Here is a 24,153-nt window from a genome sequence, read left to right on the forward strand (position 1 = left end):
TATTATTACCTTTACCTAATTATTTTATTGCGATATGAGACCAAGGCTCAGTAAAACAAAGAAGTAAATAAAAACATTTTATTTTTAGCCCCAGTCCAAAACAATATAAAAAACAACTAAAAAAATAGAATGTTAAAAATTATAAAATGGGATCGATGTTTAATCACAGATAAGTGACAATAAAAAATAACAATCATAATTAATTTGATAATAGCAATAGTATAGGCAATATACTCTACTGCTGTGTTAAATACGCATAGTTGTGCCTTTTTTCGTTACGAGGGCAGTATAGTTCTTTATAGATTCCTATACCCATTCCACACATTATTTTTTATTGTATCGCAAGCCAATAAAGTAATATTATTTTTTACTAATAATTACGTAAAAATTAAAATAAATTTGTTATGTAATATTATACATTTCAATTTTATTTAATAAATCTCCTGTTTTGGTAGGCAAAAGCATGTGTCTAAATGTTAAATGTTTTCTACTAAAGAATTAATGTGGTAAACCAATAGAAGTGCATCATTTTGCACGATTATTTTAACAGAATTATGCCCAATAAGTTACATTTTTATCGGTTATTTTTTGATATTAGAAAAGTGATATTAGAAAATAGCAACGTTTGGACACATTCAAGGCTAAATAAAATATTTGTATCTGGAATGTGCATTACACCTTATTTATGAAAAAAATAGCCTCATAAAATTTGACCATATCCTCCAGAAGGAATTGGTGCTTTTATTGCTTTGGTCCTTGGCTAAATCACTGTGACACGAGTCATAAAACTGAGTAGGCGTTTATGGGGGCATTAATTATCCTGTATTGCAGTCCGCCGCGTAATGCAGGATTATGAATGTAGTCGCAGCGCCATCTTGAAATCCTACAATGCGTCCTGGGAGACTTCGTACGTGGACCATACGAAGGATAATGTGTGCAGATAGCGAAAGGGTCGTTTTACATGCACGTGTTAACTATTTTGTGAGTAAACGAAGCGACATTTTAATTCGAATACAATGAATTGTTTTTACGTCAATTTCTATTGAAAACATTTTAGTGAAATCACTTACAGTAAATTCTGCTATATTTTGTAGCCATCAGTTCTCTGCAGTAAAGTCATTGCTCTATCGACTTAATGATCATTCTGCCTTATTTAGTACTTCTACAATGTGTTTCACAGTGCCAATAGCCACAAAAGCTACCATTAAAAATATTTGACAAATCGTCGCCTTACTTTCTCAAACTCGTAAACACAAAGCTACTGAAATGAAAAAAAAATGGAATGTATATACCTACAAATTTTGCAAGCAGATTTCACATCACATTTCCTTTATATTTACAAAATGGCTTTTACTTGATTCAATTAACGCCCTTGACAAGTAATTTAAAATAGAAAGTTTTGCCATCTCCTGAATAATCACTCTTTATAAGATACGAGTTTGAGAAAGTAAGGGATCGAAATGTGTTATAGCATATTGTGCTGCGCCCCTAGCGGTCACAAGAAAAACTACAAATTGCCATACAACTGTTCTACGCAATCGATAGCGTCCTGGCACTGTTTAAGGTACCGTATTTGAGAATTCCACAATTCCAGAGGGGTGGGATGTCTAATAATTGTTATAAAACAGATTGACAAGAGAACAAAATCATTGTCGTTAAAACTCAAAAAATTGACGTTATCTAGTTCTGAGCTTCGCTGGCGCTAGACTCGCTTTTTGGCGCCAACGTTATCGCGCAGTAGCCTATACAGTCAAAAAATACAATTTGCTAAATACAATTTTCCTATATCATGACAATTGGAATTGTTTTTGAATTTGGAATTGATTAAAATAAAAATTATTATAACCTAACCACAAATACAGTTTAATATATCCGCATGTTATTGGCGCAGCCGTGGTTCATGCGATATTGTACGTAAATCATTGCTGAGTTGTGCCAGTAGTACAACGCCCCTAGAACGAAAATGTGCCACCATTGGTGCGAATGACCCAAATAGTCTACTTTCCCCGGGAACCATCGTTCTGGGATCTGAAACGTAAGGAAGAATTCTATTAACAAATACACAAAAATGACTTTAATAAAAAAAAGTGAGTTGTAATTTGTATTTACATTTGCAATAGCGTATTATTTTAATAATAACTGTAATATTATATATACACCGTAAAAGTAGAAGTTACCTTGAATGCATAAAAGATGAACGCTGTGCCACTGATGGCGTACATTCCTATTACTCTAGGAAAGAACATCTGAAACAACATAAAAGTCACATCATTTGAATTGAGATATTTGGTCATCCTATGTTTTGTACCACACAGCATATCGTCTGTTTAAAGGTAAAACTATTTATGTGACATTTTCCACAAAAGTCTTTAATTTGTGTAGCTATGGTAAGAAAATCACTATCTTTCTGCACGTGAAACTCAATAACAAAAATCTATAAACTTAACAAGAGTTTTATCTGCAGAAAGATGGTGAATTTCTTACAACGGGTACGTAATTTGGAGATTTTTGTGGAAAATGTCACTTACGTGTTTTTACCCTTAAGCAGACGATATGATATTAAGTACAAATTCGATATACCTGTCACTATTACAGCAACTCAACAGTAGAACGTATTACGTTCTGCGATATTTATTCCTAGAACATTTTGTAAGATACCGCATGCAATTTCTCAAGCTACGAAATACTGGTAGAAGTAGTCACGTAATGGAGTATATGAACCGGAATTCCGGCACCTCAATTGTGACTTAATGACTTAATTTGATGTCTTATGTAGCCATCCCGAATTTTTTTCACAGTACTTTAGAGAATATACATATATGTATAATGAATACATTATTATATTTTCCCTGAATATATTTTTTCTATGAAAGTAGTTTTTCCTGTGACTTACATAATTACTTCCATCCAAAGGTTGTCTGGCAGAAATCGCTTAAAGCGATAAGCTTTCCCATTGTACCAGTCTTTTTTTATTTAATTGTATTGTATTTGTTTCGTTTTGGTGTACAGAATGTACAATAAACAATTTTGGATTGTATTGTAGTTTCTTGGGAAAAATACATTTAAAAAACCCACTTTTTTGACACCATTTGACGGGACGAAGAAGACATGCGTGATACCTGGTGGTAAGCGACACGCCTGTCCCCATAACAATTGCTGTGCCACTCAGAGTTTTGAGTCGCAAAGATCTGAGGGGCACTGCCACTGCATCCGTCACCATGAGACCTAAGTTGACAAGTCCCATGTGCCTCTAATTTCACCAGTAGCACTGTTACCCTTCCAAGCCGAATCGCAGTAATGCTCATATTACTGCTTGGCGGCAGAAATAGTTCAGGTGGCAGCACGCACTCTTTCACAAGGAACTCTACTGCAAAAATTTACTTCTCTTGTAGTAAAATGTAGTAATTAATGTTATTTAATAACGTTTTCGTCGTTAAAAGGGCATTTCTCAGGAGCGTAGCGGGTGCAAGTTCATGGTCTCTGCCTTACCCCGTGGGGGACAGGCGTGATGATATGCGTGTACGTACGAAAGATTATTATGCGCTGGATATATCTACTTATGCAACTTCGAAACGAATCATTCTCTTTGACCTCTGTAACTACGTACAGAGAAACCAGATCACTGTTTGCCCAATAAAAAATAATAGCCTATTCTGTTATTCTAATGTGACAAATCGTTAAACAGTTCGATTCAACGCGTTAACAATAAGTAATGATTGATTCCGTAAACAATATTATGCAAATGGTATTAAACTGAACGCTCGTGCTGCAAGGTAAACGTTTTGTGATTTTCAATAGTCATTATCGGTCAGTACTATGACGTAAGTAGATTTTTCTTTATTAGTGGACTTCTTTGGATCTTCTTTGTGGACGCCGAAACAGAAGCCATTTCTGTTACCTTTCTGGTTTTCATCATTATGGTATATATATATATAGATAGATATATATATATATATATTATATATATCATCTAACTTTGTTGGCTCATGAAAAATATGGAAATTAAATTAACACGCAAAGTATTGTGATATTATGGAGGTAAAAATAGAAATCTGTCATCCGCTAACAAAGATGCGGATATGTAACAATATCATGAAATCAGAAATATTTATTGTCTCACTTTATGGGATATCATAAAAAAGGGATATGTTCAGAATATGGAAATTTTTAATGGTCTTAGGCTCAATTTATTTTGCGACGGAACGGAAAGGAAGCGAATTTACGTGCGCGAGAATTCGTCGGAAGATTTTGGCTCGTATCTAGTTTGTACGTTACACAATTGATCATAAAGTTCATAATGTTATGTACAATATCGTTACAAAAACTCGCTTCACAGCCTTTACTTGGCTGTGACATTAGCTGAGTGGATCCTTTAACATACGTCACAGCCGCACACATGACATTTACTCAAATTGAGTTTACTGTTTCAAACTGGATTACGTTTGCTTCGTTGTTTTTTTTACTTTTGCTTTATCTTTTTTTATTTCTTTCTGTATATTTTTGTGTTGTGCCGTTGTAATAAATGAATTCTATTCTATTCTAATATTTTAACTGTGCATGTTTCCGTTATGACGGACACGTTAAGTGTTTTGAGCTCGTACCTTGTGCTATCTAAAATGGACATTTGATGAAGTGGGCAAATAACCGTTTTATATAACATAACATGGAATCATAATCAAAAAGGTATTTACCTGCACCATGGGATTATCGAATCCTCCCATAGCATACGTCCAATGCAGGGTAGGAACTACTCCATAAGCTGCCCAGCCAATAAACATGCACATTTTGACGGGATAAGGCACTTTTAGTCGCGGCCACTGAAGCACCATTGCCACTATAAATATCAGAGTCACTGACGTCATGTAGAAGGTCTTCAGCTCCTGAAATACGAAAGAGAAACATTTCTGAGTTAAACAATTTATTTATTTTATTTAGTTCAGGCCACATAACCCATATAATATACACCTTAAGGACTAACATACATACAATATAATAAAACAATTGCAACTAGTTAGAAATAGTCTAACTAGTTGCAATTGTCGGCGACGTGTGGCGGAATCTGGTGTCAGGTTACCGACCGCGGAATCGCCGATATATGACACCCTTCGGTCAACATTCTTCCTTCATGAAGGTCGACAGATGTTCGGTCGGTACTCTCACCACAAACGAATTGAAATTCACGTTGTGGCAGGACTAACCGCTCGACTCTCAGGGTGTACTTGGCTTTACATCTGACGTACTCCACTATCTCCTCAGACTTCATGTAGTACCTAATAAGTACCTATAGAAACGTTCTTATACATCGTAGACTAGACTAAAAATGTACAACCACAAATTAGACACAAATAAGAACACAAGTTATGCCATACTGCGGAATTTTGAAGAACTAAATTCGACGATTTCAGGGTTCACAAATAACTTTTAAATGTTTGCGTACTATCAGCAAAGTTGACGACTTACCGTATCAAGGATAATTTCTCGTGCAAGCGACGACAAATGACGTTAAACGGCTAGACCCTATTATTTATACACATAGAAAAAGGTCAACAAATTAATGAACGGGGTTAGCTACAATCTCTTACAAAGGGGTGCAAGAAAGGAGCCTTCCAGCAATGACTCCTTCTTCCTGATTCCTTTTCGTAGTTCGTCTGGCGCACCCTAGACAACAATCGGCGAGTACGTTGATTGGCAAATCCTTTCATTACTATGGCAAAAATATCCCACGCACAGTTCAACGTGGCGGCTACTTATGACGTGATCAGCCCAGCTAAACTCTGAGACGCAAAAATAAATAATGTATGCCGTCGATACGATAAGAAGAAGAAGCTACAATCTCCGTTTGCTAACAAAACTATTTTACAATATGGGAAGGTTTATTGAAAAAACAAATGTACGCGATTTAAGTCCGGAAAAATAGTTTCATTTCCTATATGTAACAATCGCAAAAACCTAAGAACTCGATAATATGGGAAGGTTTTAATTTTGCTGATAGTAGGCATAAAACAAACGAAGCGTAACGTTTCATGCACATTGTAAACATTTACAACGTCCACAGTTGTTTAGCTTACCACCGGCAAAGAACAACGTTTCACAAAATAGACCATTATACAGGATGTGGCAATAGTAGGTACAACAGCATACGTTCCCACCGTGTCATTTTATCTGTAGCATTTTATACTTCAAAACAACACTGTACCTACTCTAGTTCATTTTCTTTTAATTGTAATATTTACTAACTATAAATGTTGTGCATAATTATAATTCGACATTAGATTTATATTATTACATTTGTAATAGTTCTAAGTATAACTTGTAGTTTGTTATTTGTAGTTGTACCGTATTAAATAAAAAATGGTGAAACTTTCCTTTCTGCAATATGTGACCTCGTTATTTCTTCATATCTCTTTAGATTTTTTCAGTGTCTTCTCTTTTAACATATACTTTTATTACTCCGCTATAACTTTTTACATTATCAAAATAAAATTACCCATTTTCTGCTTGGTTTTACAGAAATAAAGAAATCATCATCAACCATCAGCCAAAAATACAAAGTCGTACAGATTAAAAAAAAACAGCAAGAAATGATTGCAGTAGAACACAAATATAACGTTAACATTGCAGATTTAAACAAATTGGAATTAGAAATAGCAACATTAGAAAGTACGAAACAAAACCAAGACGAATGTAGGCTGTGCTCAACAAACATATTTAATATAATCAGATTACATTGTACCAAAATTGCACTATAGTAACGTATCATTAAACCAAAGTAATTAATTCAGTGCTTGCTGGCAACCTTCAATTTTAATATTTTAACCGACTTTAAAAAAGAGGAGCAGGTTCTCAATTCGACTGTACGTTTTTGTTTGTATGCATGTTACACGATAACTCCGGCTTTGTCCGGTTTGTGAACCGATTGTGATGATTCCTTTTTGTTGGAAAGAGGGTCCTTTTCTCTGGGAAGTGTCTGGGAATCCCATTTAAATTTGACGAAAATATTCCACTTCCAAGGGTGGCAAACTAGGGGATGAATGACTTTTGAGGTCGGTTTTTTTTACTAAAATAGTAACCATATAATATTAGGTTCCATATATATGAAATTATTCTTTTCCAGGTACTTATTTGATTTTAGTTTAACTTTAGTACCAAAGATAATCCACGGTTTAGTGTTATATTAATTTGTTATATAATAAGGTTTTATTTAGTCCATGCTCTAAGCCTAGTATTAATCCTAGCAGGTACTATACTTAGACCATGTTTTGTAATAAGGCGGTTAGTTTCTTATAACTAGTTTTAAGTGAGCCGCCAGTCCTTCAATCGACCCAGAATGTGAAGCCAGTTTTATAAAGTTAAAATCTTGTAATTAGAAGTACAGCTATATAAAACATGTAAATAAATTATTACCAGCCCCATCACCACCTTGAAAGTCAATCCGACGTTGAATTTGAAATATCAAATCTTGCTTGTCGAAATTAAAGCAATCAGGTTTAGTATTTGATATGTCAATTTGAAAGTTGAGGTCTGGAATTCCCTATCTATTACTTTTCCACAATACTATTTTCTTTTATACTATTAGAATTCCCTATACCTACTACTACTAATGCGCCCGTCACCCTGAGAGATAAGTTGACAAGTCCAACGTGCCTGTAATTTCACCAGCACCCTTACCCTTCAAAACCGGAACACAGTAATGCTGACATTATTGCTGTTTGGTGGCAGAAATGGGTAAGGTGGCAGTATTTCCCTGGACGAACTCTTTCACAAGGAGCTCTACTGCTACTAAAATAATAAAATTAATATAAAAAAGCAGTGTTTTTCTAGAGATTGTTGGGTGTTGGGCATAAAGGACATCATTACATCCTATCATGTATTTGTTCTAGTTATCTAGTCTTTACAGCTAAACAAGATCTCACATTATATTAATATGTCAGTGAACTTGAATATACTAAAGATTACTCGAAAGTCAGTTTTTTGATAAATGAAGCGAATCACTTATTAAAGGTGAAAGTCAGCGGTGGGAAGATGCTTCGTAACTTTTTCAAGTATTGGTCATAAAATACACATTGCCGTATCTATCGCTTGATTTTTAATGCTTGTAAGTATTTTACACTGAAAAAAAAATGTGATTGAAATAAACAAGCTTGCACGATTTCATTCCTTCACTTAAAGCCTTCACCTTTCCATCATCGGGGGACTAGACGTAGTCTGGGGTTCCACCCTTTTATTGTGGATATTACAAAGATTCGCACGAAGCGTTACTCTTTTTCATTTATACGGTGAACGGCAATTGAGTTGAATTCATGGCCTGTAGACATATTTCCTGAACGCTATAACTTGGGCCTTTCAAGGCGAGAGTAAACAGCACATTAGCATTATTTAGGTGTGCATGCTCCATCGTCGACCTCATCGTCACTTTCCATCAAGTGAGATGAGGTCTAATGCGTATTTATTTAGTACAAAAAAAAGGTTTTTTTAAGGTGATAATGTAATTGATTTCTGTCTGCGTCTATAAATCACAAAGACTAAAGCAATAGTAGATATTAAGAAATGAATTTAATCATATCGTCGTGATTGATTTTACCAAGAATCTTGATAGGTTAACTTGATTAAAATCCATTCTTTTTCGGAATATTTTTGAATGATATTCGCACATTTGACCATACACACAAACACTGCACGGCTTTTTCACATTGAGGTAGGCAGAGACCACAGCCTTCGACATGCCACGATCCTGGCTGACACACATCTTTTACCTCATCAACATGCATTAATACTTTCATACATTATCGCTTAAGGGTACCCTTAACCAGTCTTTCTTTAGGACGTTTTCAATTTGATCGTGGTAGGTTCGTTTGAACACTAATATTATTTTATTGGTCATATAAATCATTTATTTCCAAAGCATGTTATTAGTAGTAAATAATAAATCAACTTGTCATCTGTTACCCTAAATTTATTCATAAATGTCTATGACACACGAGATCAATTTCTTTTCAGAGATTGCATTTCTTCGTGTTACTTATATAAAAAATATCCTATTCTAAATACAACATGTGTACGCATCAATGTGCGCACGCGTCGAAGGTCAAAGGCATTTGGTGACACGGTGATTTTGCAATCTGTTGCTAAATGAAACGAGCACTGACTTACGCGTGGAGAATAGCATATACATATCTGTTATTATCCGAGACATGGGAATAGATAGTGTACAGTAACCCTTCACTACTTTATTATTATTATTGATACAAAGATAAAACAAACACATCCAAAGAAATACTTCGATCCGACTGGATTTGAACCAGTGACTGTTGCCTACCTAAACTTCAAGTAATACATATGGAACGGATAAATATCTCACTCGAAAATTCTAGAACAAATAATAATAGAAGGCAATATTTTATACAAAAACAAACGACTACTTATTCCCTTCCCAAGAAAAAAAAACATCGAAATCGGTTCGCAAATGTCGGAGTACTCGGATAAATAGACATACAAAAAAAGAAAAATTTCATGAAATAAAATCAAAATTTAGAAATATAAAACTTTTCTTCAAATTACACCATCGAGCAAAGCTCGTAATATACAATAATTCCGAGTTTTAGACGGAGGTATTATGGACTCTATAGGTATTACTTCCTTGCAGTTGAGGTGTCTATTCCTTTCTATGGTCATCATCAATCACACTAATTACATTAAAACCAAAAATTATATAGGTCTACTTTTAAGATTTTTAAATTAATGTTAAATCTAACTACACTGGACTTAAACACTTATACGTATTAACTGCCTCCGTGGCCGAACAGTTACCATGCCGGATTGCCACCCAGAGGTCCCAGGTTCGATTCCCGGGCCGGGAGAAATATTTGTATGGCCTACATTTAATTCCCCGTGAGTTTGGGTGTAATTTGTGGTTGTCTATGTGTGTCCATGGCACCCGCGACACAGGGTTTCCCTAGTGCGAGACTATGTCGAGTACACACTCGCGTTATTATTATTATTATGATTACGTATGCATATATAGTCATTATCACATGGCACTACGTAATAATTTCTTTTGTCAGTGTTATTTATTTTATTGAATATCATGATGTGTTTACTACCATGATATTCATCTGTTTTTTTGTGAAAACCCTTCACTACTTTATTATTATTATTGATACAAAGATAAAACAAACACAGCCAAAGAAATACTTCGATCCAACTGGATTTGAACCAGTGACTGTTGCCTCAACGTGGCTAGCGCTCTTACCAACTGAGTTACGGATCGAGCATATCTTACGAATTCCTCTATGTTGTTGTCACCACATGTGAGAACTTATGAAAGTTATCAGTGTTGTTATATGCTAAAGGCAGATTAATCTTAGTACATAGGACTGAATTCCAATTAAGACAAATTCTTTTTAAACATACCTATAAATTATACACATGCACACATTTTTTTATTATTAATGATACTGTGTATATGATACTGTGTATTTATGTAATAGAAGATACTAGACGATGAAATATTGTTTAGCAGATTAATAGTAAAAAATATTTTTAGTTGATTCTATTTCAGTGAGTTAATTGAGAACTGACCCAAACACATCACTATGCTATAAATATGACTACATTATTTGTCAATGTGACATTAGTAACTGACATATCGGTATCTATAGAAGTGGTTTAATCTTAAAGGATGGAAACAAAAATAAAAGAAAGGAGGTGTCCTAACTACGGAATGAACGTGCATACTTAAACAAAAATTGAACGGACAAATGACGGATTTCTTTAGTGTCGTACCATAATCTATCGATAAGTCATTAGCGACATGCTAACATTTAATTAAAGTAGATCAATATTCCATTTGGGAATATTTTAGGTTATATGGGAATTTCCGGGAATGTCACATGAAATTTTGAATTTATTGTTTTACTCAAATATTACGAAAAGTGAATTTGCACAGAAAAATGTAATTTGAATTGTCAAATAAAAAATTTTCTCTTTTTTTATATTCATATAAAAAAGAGAAAACTTTGAAATATAACTCCTATACATTTCCAACCTCAAGATTCATATTTTCATAGATAAATTTTTAAACAGATTCCAAATAGTGTAAGCTTTTTTTGTATTTATGCATTGGTATAGAATTAATGTCAGTGACTGATTTAAGTGAATCTTTAATACTGCCATTCTATTTTGGAAATAAATGAAAGTAGTAATATTATCAACAAGAATATTATTATCATACGTTTATTTGCTTAAAACATGATATAACAGGAGATGTACCAAGAGACAGTGTTAGTATAAACATGTTTCGCATATATTAAATAGCATGCAAATGTCTGATTATACAATGTCAATTGACTACTATCGGCCGAGCGCCTTTGATTTGTACAGAAAAATCAACACTTCTCCGAGACAAGTAGGTAGTCACGAGCGACTGCGAGCTGTGACAAGCCACGTCAAAGGAACATGTTAGCGCTCGCCTTCACTCGGTCAGCTAGGCGAGTGACACCGAACAATGGCAAGGCAAGGCAAGGCAAATAGGCTGTCTAGTATATGTTGGTATTAGCCTTCACCCGGCAACGTTGGACCAACATGGTCATTGGCTTTATAAAATAAGATTTTTTAGTAGTTAAGAGTTGTCAGTGGGAAAAAATCGGAAACGAGTGGATAATTATAATTTCAGGAACTGAGAATGCCTAGTAAATGAGTCTTGTTTAATCGAAATTAAATATAAAAATATTTACCAATAAACCTAATGACGGAATTGCATTATCATGTAATCTAGTGACATTACATTTTAGATTACATATATAAAGTTATGTTAAAATTTGACTCTTTAAAATGAAGGGAATAAATGAAAATGTTCTTTGATTCAATGTTTATATTCGGCACTATTATACGGCGGTATGATTTCTAACCATTCTTTTTTCTTTTTTAATTTGTAGGTAAACTTGAAATAGTAAAAACAATAATAATAAAATAATAAAAACCACGTAGTGAATTATTTTAATAACAGAATATCGACTATATGTACGCTTCCAAGAACAACACTATCTCAAAAAGAATCGTTAACAACAATTATCAAAATATACAAACAAACAGGCAATCTGAAGAAACCAAAGCAATATATGGCAAGATTTATGAATAAACTACTTAAATATGTCTAATTACATGAGATATTTGGACTTTTGTGTGATTTATAGACAGAAAAATAACACGTGTCTGTACAATATTACATTCGGTCGATCTTCGCTTTTTCAAATGCCCCATCCCGTAACGCTGCAGCGACGAATTTTTATTAATACTTAATTGTTGTCACTGTCAATATTTTTGTCCATTTTATTACAATACATGCGAATAATTCAATAAAACACTTGGAAAAACATTTGTTTCGACACAGTCGTATCATGTGCCTCATGTAGGTACTGCGAAATGGACACGGTTGGCATTTAAGATGACGTTACGTGTTTTCGATTCCCATGTTTGACACAGACCAGTGTAACGCTATCTCTTTTGACTTAAGACGGCACGCAATAGTTAAACAAAGACAATAACATGTTTATGTTTTCAACGTCGAAATGCATCATATACATATAACGTCGGATTTATATATGTCAACATAACATGTCCTTTAGTTTCCATAGTCTAAGGATTTAGCTAGCGTCAGACGCGTACCAACTATAGGTCTCGAAAGACCTATCTGCGCTTAGTTCACCATTTTCGCTTTGTATGGTATGGTTGTATCTTTGTTTCGTGCAAATTCTCTAAAATCCTAGAAAAATGTCTTATTGTGCTTTTTTGGAGTGCAAAAATGATAGCCACACCAAAAATATTACCCGTGGTGGTATTTCATATCATCGGAAATTCTTATTTTAAACAATTTTGAATTTTCTGTTTGTCGAAACAATTTTTATGTTACAAGAAACAAAAGTAAAGCTTATACTCCTGCAATATGGTCGCTTCTTTTTTGGAGAATTAAATTAATAACTCCAATTCGTCGTCGTTTAGCAATATACCGCTAGATAGCAGCACATTGATTGAACTTCCAACGATATGCCAACAGGGTAAAGTTCAAATTATATTACGAATCCAGAATTTTTTATTTCTTTCTATTTTTGGAACTACGACCAATCAATATCAAGATTGTACTGTTTCAAATTAAGAATGTGTGAGTTTTGGCGACATCGGTTCTGATAGTAATAGAGCCCTAAGGTATTTCCATTGTTTTTTTTCTTTCGTGATTTCTACATGGGGCGCACTATAGTTTCAGGAATGAATAAGAAAAAAATACTATAAATCATTGACCTACCAACAAATGGAGGTCGGGTCTAATACAAAAACCACGAAAAAAATGTCCGAAGTTAACCTATACAAACGTAGTGACATGTAACGAAATATAAAAAAACTAAAACATTTAATTTAAATTGTAAGGTCGTTGCAGTACTGCCTAATTTTGCTTGCAACAATTTAAGGGCCCAAAAACACCATATTCAGCTTCTAATGGAAACTTAACAAAATGCATTATATTTAGCTTCGACTGAAAATTACTTGAACACAAGAGTAATGGAGTAAAGGGTTGGGCAGATACATGTATACAAATATTACTACAAATATAAAAATAAGCGTATACTATAAGAAATGTACCGATATTCCAACAAACGTAAACTCAAATATCCGTAATTCCGAGAACCGATTTATAATAAAACTTTTGAGTAATTTTGATGCTTTTCACAAAGACAAAATTAGCTTTTGTTTTGTAATCTTCTTAAACAAATACATTTAACATTATGAAAATTCTATCTAACGTAATGTGGGGCAAATGTATTTTCTGATTTCTTTTAGAAAATCCCAATCCGTAAAACGAGTATAACAATATTTTGTTAGTTATTGCTAACGTTGAATAAAAAAATTATTTTCAAAATAAGGTTCAAATCTAAGCGACTCTATAATTTCTTTGTTCTAAATATTTCAATCGCTTGTGGTTCGAACAATTAAAAATGACCAAAAAGTTTACATAAACTTCTTGAAATCGACGTAATGGGTCTCTTTCCATCTTTTGCGCATGCAATGTGTAGAAAAAGGACAGTTAGCTATTTGATTATTTTGCGTGCTTTTGTATTTATATTTACGATACTTTTGTATGTAAATTAAATATTATATACCTGTAAAAAATAACACTTAAATGAGAACTATGATAACACAATATATTTGTTTAGTGAAAATATGATACAAAAATCCTGTTTTTACACTTCACTGCAGTAATTTTTACAAGTTATTATTATATTGGTACTGTCAGTCGAACAAACGAAGACTGTTACGCGATTGACGCTCTATATGCGATTTTAACGCCCTACAGGTGCGGACACTTTTTAGCGCGAACCTGACGTCCATTCATTGGTAGGTCAATGCTATAAATGGTCAGAAATGAATTTATTGTTTCTCAAAATATTCTTCGTTAATGCACTTTTTCATACAAATGAACCAATTTTGAAAACATTTATGCCACTCCTCCGTGACAATCTCTAAAACATATTTTTCATACTCTTCCACAGCCTCTTCAGGTGATGAAAATTGTTGACCGCGTAACTGGTTCTTAATTTTAGGAACTAAATAAAAGTCACACGGTGCCAGGTCGGGACTGTACGCGGGATGGCTCATAAGGGCAACGTTGTTCACCTTCAAAAATTAATTTGTCTGTCTGGCCGTGTGAGAACTGGCATTATCGTGGTGCAAGATGATACGGCGTTTATGGTTATTTTTACGGAGTTTGTCAATAACTTCCGGCAAACAAATGGTCGTGTACCAATTACTATTCACGGTATAACGATTCTCCAAATCAACAGTAGCCACGTGTCCAGTTTTATTAAAAAAAGAAGCAATCGTCCGCTTAGCGGCACTATGCACGCGCGCCACTTTGGTTAGTTTCATCTCGAAAGACCCATACGCTCGATTGCTGCTTTGTTTTGGGATCGTAACTATAAATCCATGTTTCGTCACCTGTTAGTATGCCCCACAACCAATACAACGCCCCTTCGTTGAATCTGGTAAGCATGGCATTGCACCAAGTAACGCGATCCGTTTTTTGAGCCTCAGTCAAATTGTGTGGGGTCCACCGAGAGCACAGCTTTTTCACACCCAAATGTTTGTGTAGATTGTATTTGACTTCACACATTAATAAATAAAAAATATCCATGCCTTTGCCTAAAGATGCCCGAATCTCGTGTATGTCACATGCCTGTCTGTTTTCATCATACGGCGTACAGCATCGAAGTTTTTGTTGTTCACAGCAGTGGACGGGTAACCATCACGACATTCGTCATTGAAATTCAAACGACTGCGTTTGATTTCTGCAAACCAGCTATAAATAGTCGTTTTGCGTGGTGCTTCATCGCCAAAAGCAGTTTGAAGACGAGGGAAACTCCGCTGAGCTGTTAAACTACACTTCGTAGAAAATCATACTACGAAAATTTTCACGAGTTAAATCCATGGTGATGTAGACAACCAATTTTGAAAATGATGCAACAATGTAAAAACGAGTGACAGTCAGATGAAAGAAACTGTATTCTACAGCTAAAGAATTCCATTTTTAAATGTTGTAATTACTTTTTAAATATTGTTTATGTAAGAAAACCGGAAACTTATAGTGCGCCCTATGTATAATAAAAAGTCCGATCAAGTACTTTCATAAAATTCATACATAGCACATAAACATAAACCTTTTTTAGTTGGAATTTTGCACGTAGTGCATCGGTACAATACAATTGTGATACTTGATATAGTCAAGGTGTCAATCATGTTGCGTTGTTGTCTGTACTCTGTAATTATTTGTCATTAACGTAATGGTTTGAATTATTGTTTTTTACGATCATCTCTATGTGACAATTACTTCATACTTCTTTCAAAATGATCAAGTCTATAGTTACAGTTTAAAAGTAACCAACACTAAATTCCATTGTTTCAGTTCAAATAGGTACCAAGACATCATAATCGCTGTGAGAGTTCCCAGATGTCGAACTATCCAATTACACTGCAGTCTATCGATTACGAGCTCCCTTGGCAACATTGGATATGTTAGCACACACCTGCATGAAGTAGCTTTAATATTGATAGAAGAGTACCTGATAGACGCATATCGAAGATACTGATTTGATTCGTAATTAATAAAGCGATCATTACTCGTAATGGAGTCACACATTGGTGTGACTCCACTTACTGTGACACTTAGGGCCAACACAAACCGGGTGGCGGACGAGGAGGCAAAGGACATTAAATTAATCAATTTATATTTTATGCTATAATAATTGGAATAAGGAATAAATTTTATAGCTCTGAGACGAGCGAGCAGCGAGCGAGAGTAATACCGCCGCTGCATACCGTGGAGGAAGGCGCCTGATACGCCGGAATCCACCGGCACGCGCTGGAGACTCCGACAACTTAATCGCCTAGATTCGCCATCTTCATTAGTCAATTTTATATATCTCAGTCACTTTCGCTTGAACGTATGACACGGATCTCTATGAATGTACATACCAAAATGAACTGACTCTGACCTCAATGGAATTGTCAAAATGTTCTCGTCATGATTTGAACTGGTAATGACAAAGATATCTTACTGTCATTACTTAATATACGTTACTCATGTCCAAAATCAATGTATTAGAAATTTAATTTGACTTATACATAATTATTTACACGGATGTAATGTGTCGGAGCAATAAATATACTGCCTCGGTGGCCGAACGGTTACCATGCCGGACCGCCACGCAGAGGTCCCAGGTTCGATTCCCGGGCCGGGAGAAATATTTGTATGGCGTACATTTATTTCTCTCGTGAGTATGGGTGTAATTTGTGGTTGTCTATGTGTGTGTCCATGGCACCCGCGACACAGGGTTTCCCTAGTGCCGCACACACATGTTGAGTGTGTGCGTTATTATTATTATAAATTAGTGCCGTACTACAATAATCTAACCAGTATCGTGGAACTATAATGTAACTAGTATCTGTAAGTAACAACTCCAGCGATGCCCGGGAACGCAAGAATGAGCCAATGTTGGTAAGCACCGTAAAGTTGGCAAACGATTAGCACATATTATTACAGTATCGATATCGTAGCATTGCGTTGCTATTTGGACCATGAATGAATCCGTTCATTAATACAAGTTGTCAATTTAAGTACAAAAACGAAATAAGACCTGAAAATGGTTTAATAATGCAAACACTTTTTCCCAGTACTCTTTTCACATTCGCAATGCTAGATCGATGCCACACGGCATTGATTTACCAACAAATGGATGTCGGGTCTAATACAAAAACCACGAAAAAATGTACGAAGTTAACCTATACAAACGTAGTGACATGTAACGAAATATAAAAAACTAAAACATTTAATTTAAATTGTAACGTCATTGCAGTACTGCCTAATTTTGCTTGCAACAATTTAAGGACCGAAAAACACCATATTCAGCTTCTACTGGAAATGTAACAAAATGCACCATATGTAGCTTCGACTGAAAATTACTTGAACATAAGAGTGATGGAGTAGCCTTTAACGTAAATATTAATTAATTTTTATATATATATTATTATGTCGAATTTTGTGCAAATTCACTTTAAGAAATAATAAAGAGTTGGGCAGATACAAGCATACAAATTTTACTACAAATGTGAAAGTAAGCGTATACTATAAGAAATGCATGATATTCCAACTAAACGTAAACCGTAATTCCGAAAACCGATTTAGTTTAGTTTTGTAATCTTCCAAAAAAAATACATTTGACATTTTATTTCGTTAGCTCGAATTAAACTCATTAATAAAAAATATTTTTTTAAATAAGATTAAAATCAAAGCGACTCTATAGTTTCTTTGTTCTAAATATTTCAATCGCTTGTGGTTCGAACAATTGAAAATGACCAAAAAGTTTAAACTTCTTGAAATTGACGTAATGGGTCCCTTTCCATCTTTTGCGCATGCAATGTGTAGAAAAAGGACAGTTAGCTATTTGATTATTTTGCGTGCTTTTGTATTTATATTTACGATACATTTATATTTAAATTAAATATTATAAACCTGTAAAAAATAACACTTAAATGAGAACTATGATAACACAATATATTTGTTTAGTGAAAATATGATACAAAATCCTGTTTTTACACTTTATTGCAGTAATTTTTACAAGTTATTATTATATTGGTACTGCATGATTGACAACCGCGCTGTCAGTCGAACAAACGAAGACTGTTATGCGATTGACGCTCTATATGACGTAATGGGTCTCTTTCCATCTTTTGCGCATGCATTGTGTAGAAAAAGGACAGTTAGCTATTATATAAGTAGTGATTATTTTGTGTGCTTTTGTAATTTATATTTACGATTCATTTATATACAAATTAAATACGATAAAACTGTACAAAATAACACTTTTAAATGAGAACTATGATAACACAATATATTTGTTTAGTGAAAATATGATACAAAACCCGGTTTTTACGCTTTACCTATACTTAACAAAATTGTGAAGATTATAAAATTAGCATACTAGCCCACTAATCCACAGTTAATAGGTGTGCGTGTCTGGCATACTGAAATCATAATATTAACAGGAAAGAAAGACATGTAATGGGTCGTCTTAAAGGTTGTTTCTTTTGAATGCATATCTAATTGAAGACAAAGATATTAAGGTCACTTTCACTATTGTGGGTAACCCTAATGGACACATAGAGCTTCCGCTCGCTTATACCCGACCTCGAGCGCGCGTGTCAACTTGAACTGGTATAACCTTGAACTGTTAAATCAACCAGTCTATGATGAGACAATCCTCTCACGGGTCTCGTTACACGCAATTCTTGCGCGAAAACGTTTGTGGTATACACATAGTTTTCTAAATTAGTACATCTATTCAAATAAAATAAATTAACCTATGTATAAATTTTCTCAAAATAGGTAACGTATAGTTATAATGGTTATACCTAAATTGAAACTTGCATGGTGAATATTGTTAAAATCTTAAGCTTTTTTATTTGGTATATTTATAAGACTAAGATAATGATTTTCCTGATATGACAAGTTATACAAACAGATAAAACAACTTACATGATGGCACCAAAAAGCATAATAAACGCCAGAAGTGTAGATGGCCAGTAGCGAGAGCGCTATACCAAAGAGATCATACATCAAGAATGTGTTGTAATCGTGCTCTGATCGGCATGAGAACGTATGGTAGAGAGCTGACAGCAACATGCAGATCTGCAATAGAAAAAATCGTGTTAAACAGGAGTGCAAGCGTAAAATATACATTTTGTCTGAAGTTTTGAGTTAACAGAAATGCTGCTGTTAGTTACCTACGTAAGAAGTGGATCGCTTACGCGCATATGAGTTCAACTGCTGTTTTGCAATGCAGTCGGAATTAGGGCTTGCAATATTCTCCCATGTTTGGTATTCGGATAATTCGAATAATATAAAATATTTTATCGGAATAAAACGAATATTTAATACATCGGTTTTCTTTTATCTTTAAAAATCTTCTTGTTATTACAAAAATAAAAATTATCAGTTGATTTTGTACAATAATACTATTTGTATTTCGATTTCGCATTATAGTTAAAGAAATATTTTATTATTTGCACCGATGAATGTTATCTTTTGGAAGGACTTACCCTTTCTATTACAATAGGGTAATAAAACCATTAACACTTCTTTTAATTAAAAACGTACATGGACTTTATGATCTTGGTCCATCGTACGAGTCATGGGTGTGTTAAATGCATTTTCTGAATGCTAGTTTTCAATTCTTTATTTACTAATCAGGTTGTTTTTATGCTACCAGATACTTCGTAATATACCGCCTGCCGACTGGTTTCTTACTAATTCAGCAAAGTTTGTTCCGCACAAAGATTACCAAGTTTAAAATGAAGTGTCAATGAATGAAAGTGTTGCAAAGTTTTTGACTTTTGTCCTATTGTACTTCAAAGACAAGACGATTCGATGCAAATAATATTTCGCCAACTATACATCCGTACACAAAACTCGCTGAACGTATTCAAAAATATATTAAAATACGCGCAACCTTCATTTAACCTTAAGCGCTCGACCCGGCAAACAAAACCTATTTTTTTTATTACCGTGAGGAAAATGCGTTACGCATTCCCCGCCGCTGAGAGACGGCGCGCGGCGGGGATATGTGGGACTCTCTCCTGGGGACTACGTCGGTCCCTAAGAGCATACCCACTAAAAACCTCACGATGTTCCTGCGCGTACCTGGCGCCGGAGCCGCGGGGTTCCTTTCAGATGCTACCGCGACTCCAGTGGTACCGGTCCGCCTTTAGGCGGACCCCTACACCATCTCTCCTTAATCTTGGGGGCCGACTTGCACGAAGATGCCCCGGAACATTTGGGACATCTACCGGCGGCGGAGGCCTGTGCAATACAGGGACAGGGTCTCTCAACCTTGCACCCTGCTGGCCTCCGCTGATGGGACGCATGCGGTCGGGAAGAGTCGTCGCGTGCGTCCTCTTCGCCGACGCCGAATGGTGTCCGAGAGGGCGCTGTCTTCGCGGACCCGTTCGGCCGTCTCGCAGAAGGAGACCATCGCCTGCCATGACCTCTCGCTTCCCAGCATGGCTCTAACTATGCTGAGCAGTGAGAGGTCTCATCCCACCACCTCCACGAGATCCCGGCGCTGCTGGTTCCAGGTCGGGCACACCTCCAAGGTGTGCCTCGCCGTGTCTGTAGCAGCGCCGCGCTCGTGACACTCCGGGGTCACCCTCTCCGTGCGATCTTGTGCAGATAGTCACCGAAACAGCCGTGTCCGGTAAGTACCTGCACAAGACGGTAGGTGAGGGACCCGTGCCTCCTCTTCCTCCAGTCGGCCAGTACAGGGAGCAGCGCCTGGACGGTGCGCTCCCCGCATCTGGCCGATCGGAGGGCCTCCTCCCAACCCGCCGGACGGCGGTCTTGGCGGCACGCCGCACCCCCACTAGCTCTTCTAGTGTGGGGCGCTCTCCACGTGCCCTGGCTTCCGCACGGCACTTGTAGGTCTGCTCGAGGACGGACGCCTCGAGCTCCCAGGGTGCGGATCCAGACAGGGCGCATGCCGTCGCTCCGGAAACCGTCCTGTATGCCCGAATCGCCCTCACCGCCATTAGCTTCCGCGGCCTGCGCAGAAGCGGCCGCAGTCTGGTAGTGAGGGCCTCCTCCCAGATTGGCGCCCCGTAGAGGGCCATGCTCCATAAGACGCCAGCATATAGCCGACGACATAGGGAGCTGGGAAGCGCCGCCGCGGCGGACACGAGTCGCGGCGACAGCCGGTGGAAGTGCTCTTTGAAGTTCCACCGGCTGTCCAGGGTGAGCCCAAGATACTTTATATGAGGGCTCACCCCGACCCTCCTTCCTCCCACCTCCACCCAGGAGCCGGGCGGAGGCCCTCGACGGAGGCCATAGAATGCTATGACATCTGTTTTGTCGAAGGCGACCTTGAGCCCCAGCTCCCCAATGCGGCTGACCACTAGGGCGCTTCCCTCAGTGGCCAGTCGCGACGCTTCCCCCAATCCCGCCCCCGGGCGTAGACTAGAGTGTCATCTGCATAGCTGATTACACCCAGTCCAACGGGGAGAGATTATCGGAGCACGTGGTCGTACCCGAGGTTCCACAATAGCGGGCCCAGAACCGAGCCCTGTGAACCCCACGGCACATGCTCCGCTCCCTCATCTCCCCGTTCCGGTCAAGGAAGGAGATCTTCCTCCCGGTGAGGTAGCTCGACCACCGCTGCCACCGCGCCACCTGACTCAGCTCGAGTAACTTTACAACTGGAATAAAAACTTTAAAACTGTTTACGTATTATTGGAAATATTCAAACTATCCGATTCGTGGCGACTGCACGATCCGAATAGCAAATTTAACGGATATTCGAATAAAACGAATATTACTATCAGATGATCGACCGTCGATTCATTCAACTACATGCTGTTATCTGTATAGTTACGAAATAAATAAATTAAATTAATGTAACAGTATTGAAATCCTCCATCTTATTTTCACGTTGCTCCGACTCCAAAGAAAGTATCTAAAGCACTTGTGTTATGGAAATAGGAAACAACGACGGTACCACCAACATTCAGACACGAACCAATATAGAAAAGTTAGTTTTTCTACTTTTTTACCCGGCCGAAGATCGAATCCGAGATCTCAGAGATGGCGACACCATAAATCATGATGTGTGCAAGCTACTCGACCACGGAAGTCACTCATGTCCGTACTCTCTGATTATGAATTTATTATCTGCCACTAACAGTACGCCGTCAATGAAGGAAAGCACGTGTCTACACTACATGACTGCAGCCAAACGCGAGCGTTGAACGTGTTCACTGCACACGCAGTCAGTAGAGGTGGGTGGTAAATAACGTCACGATGACAAAATCACATGATCAGCCGTCAAACAGTATCACCGTAACTTTTTACGAAAAAACGACATTCCAAAATTACATAGGTTGTACCTCCGTTCCACTAACTGTCTCCGTCATTCAAATCACGACACACGACGTACTTTACGAACAAAATCATGCGCGATCCCCGTTTTGTAGAGACTGGCGACTATGCTATACATTGTAGTTCGCTTTTATTTCTAAATTCTAATTATGAACCAACAAATAATTAGATCAGTATAAATACCATGTAAATATTATAAAAATATCGTGATGCAAGTTACAGATACAAGATACAAATACAAAAGAAAATTAGTAATTAATGTAATTAATTGGCTTACGTATGGAATATAATTCCACCCTTGGCTAGGCTGGATGCAGCAGAGATTTTTTTGCAAGTTTGTATAGCGCAAGACGACATGTTTCGTGGAGCACTTGACGCGGTGAATTCGATAATAGAAATGACAAAACATTGAATTGAAAGTAGTGTTTATTAGGCGATAGTTGTTTTGTGCTTGTACCTTGACAGAGGGGATTGCCTATCGATGATGCCTCCAGTCATATATGCTGTAAGGCTTATACAGCAATAGCTAGAACCGAACAATCATGTAGGAAGTGAAAGACGAAAATTCTTTGAAACTATTATACATTGTGCTGTTGACAGTACATTATAAACAAGCTTATGACGTAGGTACAATGGCATAAATAAAAAAGACTGGTTGCGGGTATGGGCTGTAGTGTTATATTATGTCAGGGAGTATAGTCTTCTTATCGTGTCGATGGTATACACGCAATAAACATTTGCCATCGTGCTGAAAGGATTTGCCAATCAGCTTAGGGTACTCGCCGATTCAACAATCCCAACCTCACGATGTACCAGATGTACAGGAAAGGAATGGTACGTCGTGCGGGAAGGCTCCTGTCGTGCACCGTTTCGGGGTGTACAGTATGTACTGTGTCAACAAAAATATTTTAAAGGTGTAACTTTTTTTTATATTTTTTAATTAAATCGAAATTTTATCATAGACGAATATTTATACAATGGACTATTTCTGTATACTCAAAAATTAGGTTGAAAGAGGGTCAGGTTATGCTGGCGACGGGGGTTTTTATTAAAATTTTGTTGCTTTTGAAAAAAAAGTGCTACTTCCATGATATTAAGGGATAGGAGGGTTAACATAAGGTTCTCTTTAATCCCCCCCGAAGGGGTTCCCGCCTTGTCGTGGCGGGGGGGGCTCTAGTAGCCGTGGTCGATTTCATCCCACGGTGAAGCTAAGAGGAACACACGGGGCCGGCCGATGGTGGTAGGCTGGCCTGAGGAGGAGGGCGTTCCGCGCGGGCCTCGTCTGGTCAGCGGGACCGCGCGGATGCGCGAGGAGGAGGGTCGCGGGGGGAGAGACGTGTCGGTATGTCGTTGCCGCCCGTCCTGTCCTCCGCGACTCTGGCGGGGCTGCACCGCTTTCGACGATGCAGTGGCGGCGGGGCCGCGGGGGAAGAGATGTGTCGGTGTGTCGTTGCCCCTCGTCCTATCCTCCGCGGCCGAATGTGGGCGGTTGGCCCGTGGTGGGCGCTCCAAGGGACTCTCTTCGGAGAGTCCGCGCGGAAGCGCGTTAGGTGTTGCGGCGGAGCCTGTCATCAGATCCGCCGCGGGGGCTGGGGGAGCAGCCACTGAACTTCACAGTTGAGTGGATGCTGTCCTGGCCCCCCGTGGCCCCTGGGTAGCGGACTCGGGGGAGTTCGCTGCCCAGC

At 37.3% G+C, this 24,153-nt stretch overlaps 1 protein-coding gene across 1 annotated transcript in view; it reads right to left on the reverse strand.

Annotated features, from left to right (window-relative positions):
* Nucleotides 1–234: 234 nt before the first annotated feature.
* The window catches only part of LOC113227207 (progestin and adipoQ receptor family member 3), a 56,433-nt gene continuing 32,514 nt past the window's right edge, over nucleotides 235–24,153 (reverse strand). The window contains exons 4-7 of the mRNA XM_026460099.1: nucleotides 19,079–19,231; nucleotides 4,692–4,880; nucleotides 2,178–2,246; nucleotides 235–2,028 (exon numbers count right to left, since the gene is read on the reverse strand). Of these exons, the coding sequence (XP_026315884.1) occupies nucleotides 1,864–2,028; nucleotides 2,178–2,246; nucleotides 4,692–4,880; nucleotides 19,079–19,231 (576 nt within the window). The 3' untranslated portion in view covers nucleotides 235–1,863. The remainder of the gene's footprint in view (nucleotides 2,029–2,177; nucleotides 2,247–4,691; nucleotides 4,881–19,078; nucleotides 19,232–24,153) is intronic.

Source organism: Hyposmocoma kahamanoa, unplaced genomic scaffold, assembly GCF_003589595.1.
Source record: "Hyposmocoma kahamanoa isolate Upper Pololo Valley unplaced genomic scaffold, ASM358959v1 202, whole genome shotgun sequence".
Lineage (NCBI taxonomy): Eukaryota > Metazoa > Arthropoda > Insecta > Lepidoptera > Cosmopterigidae > Hyposmocoma > Hyposmocoma kahamanoa.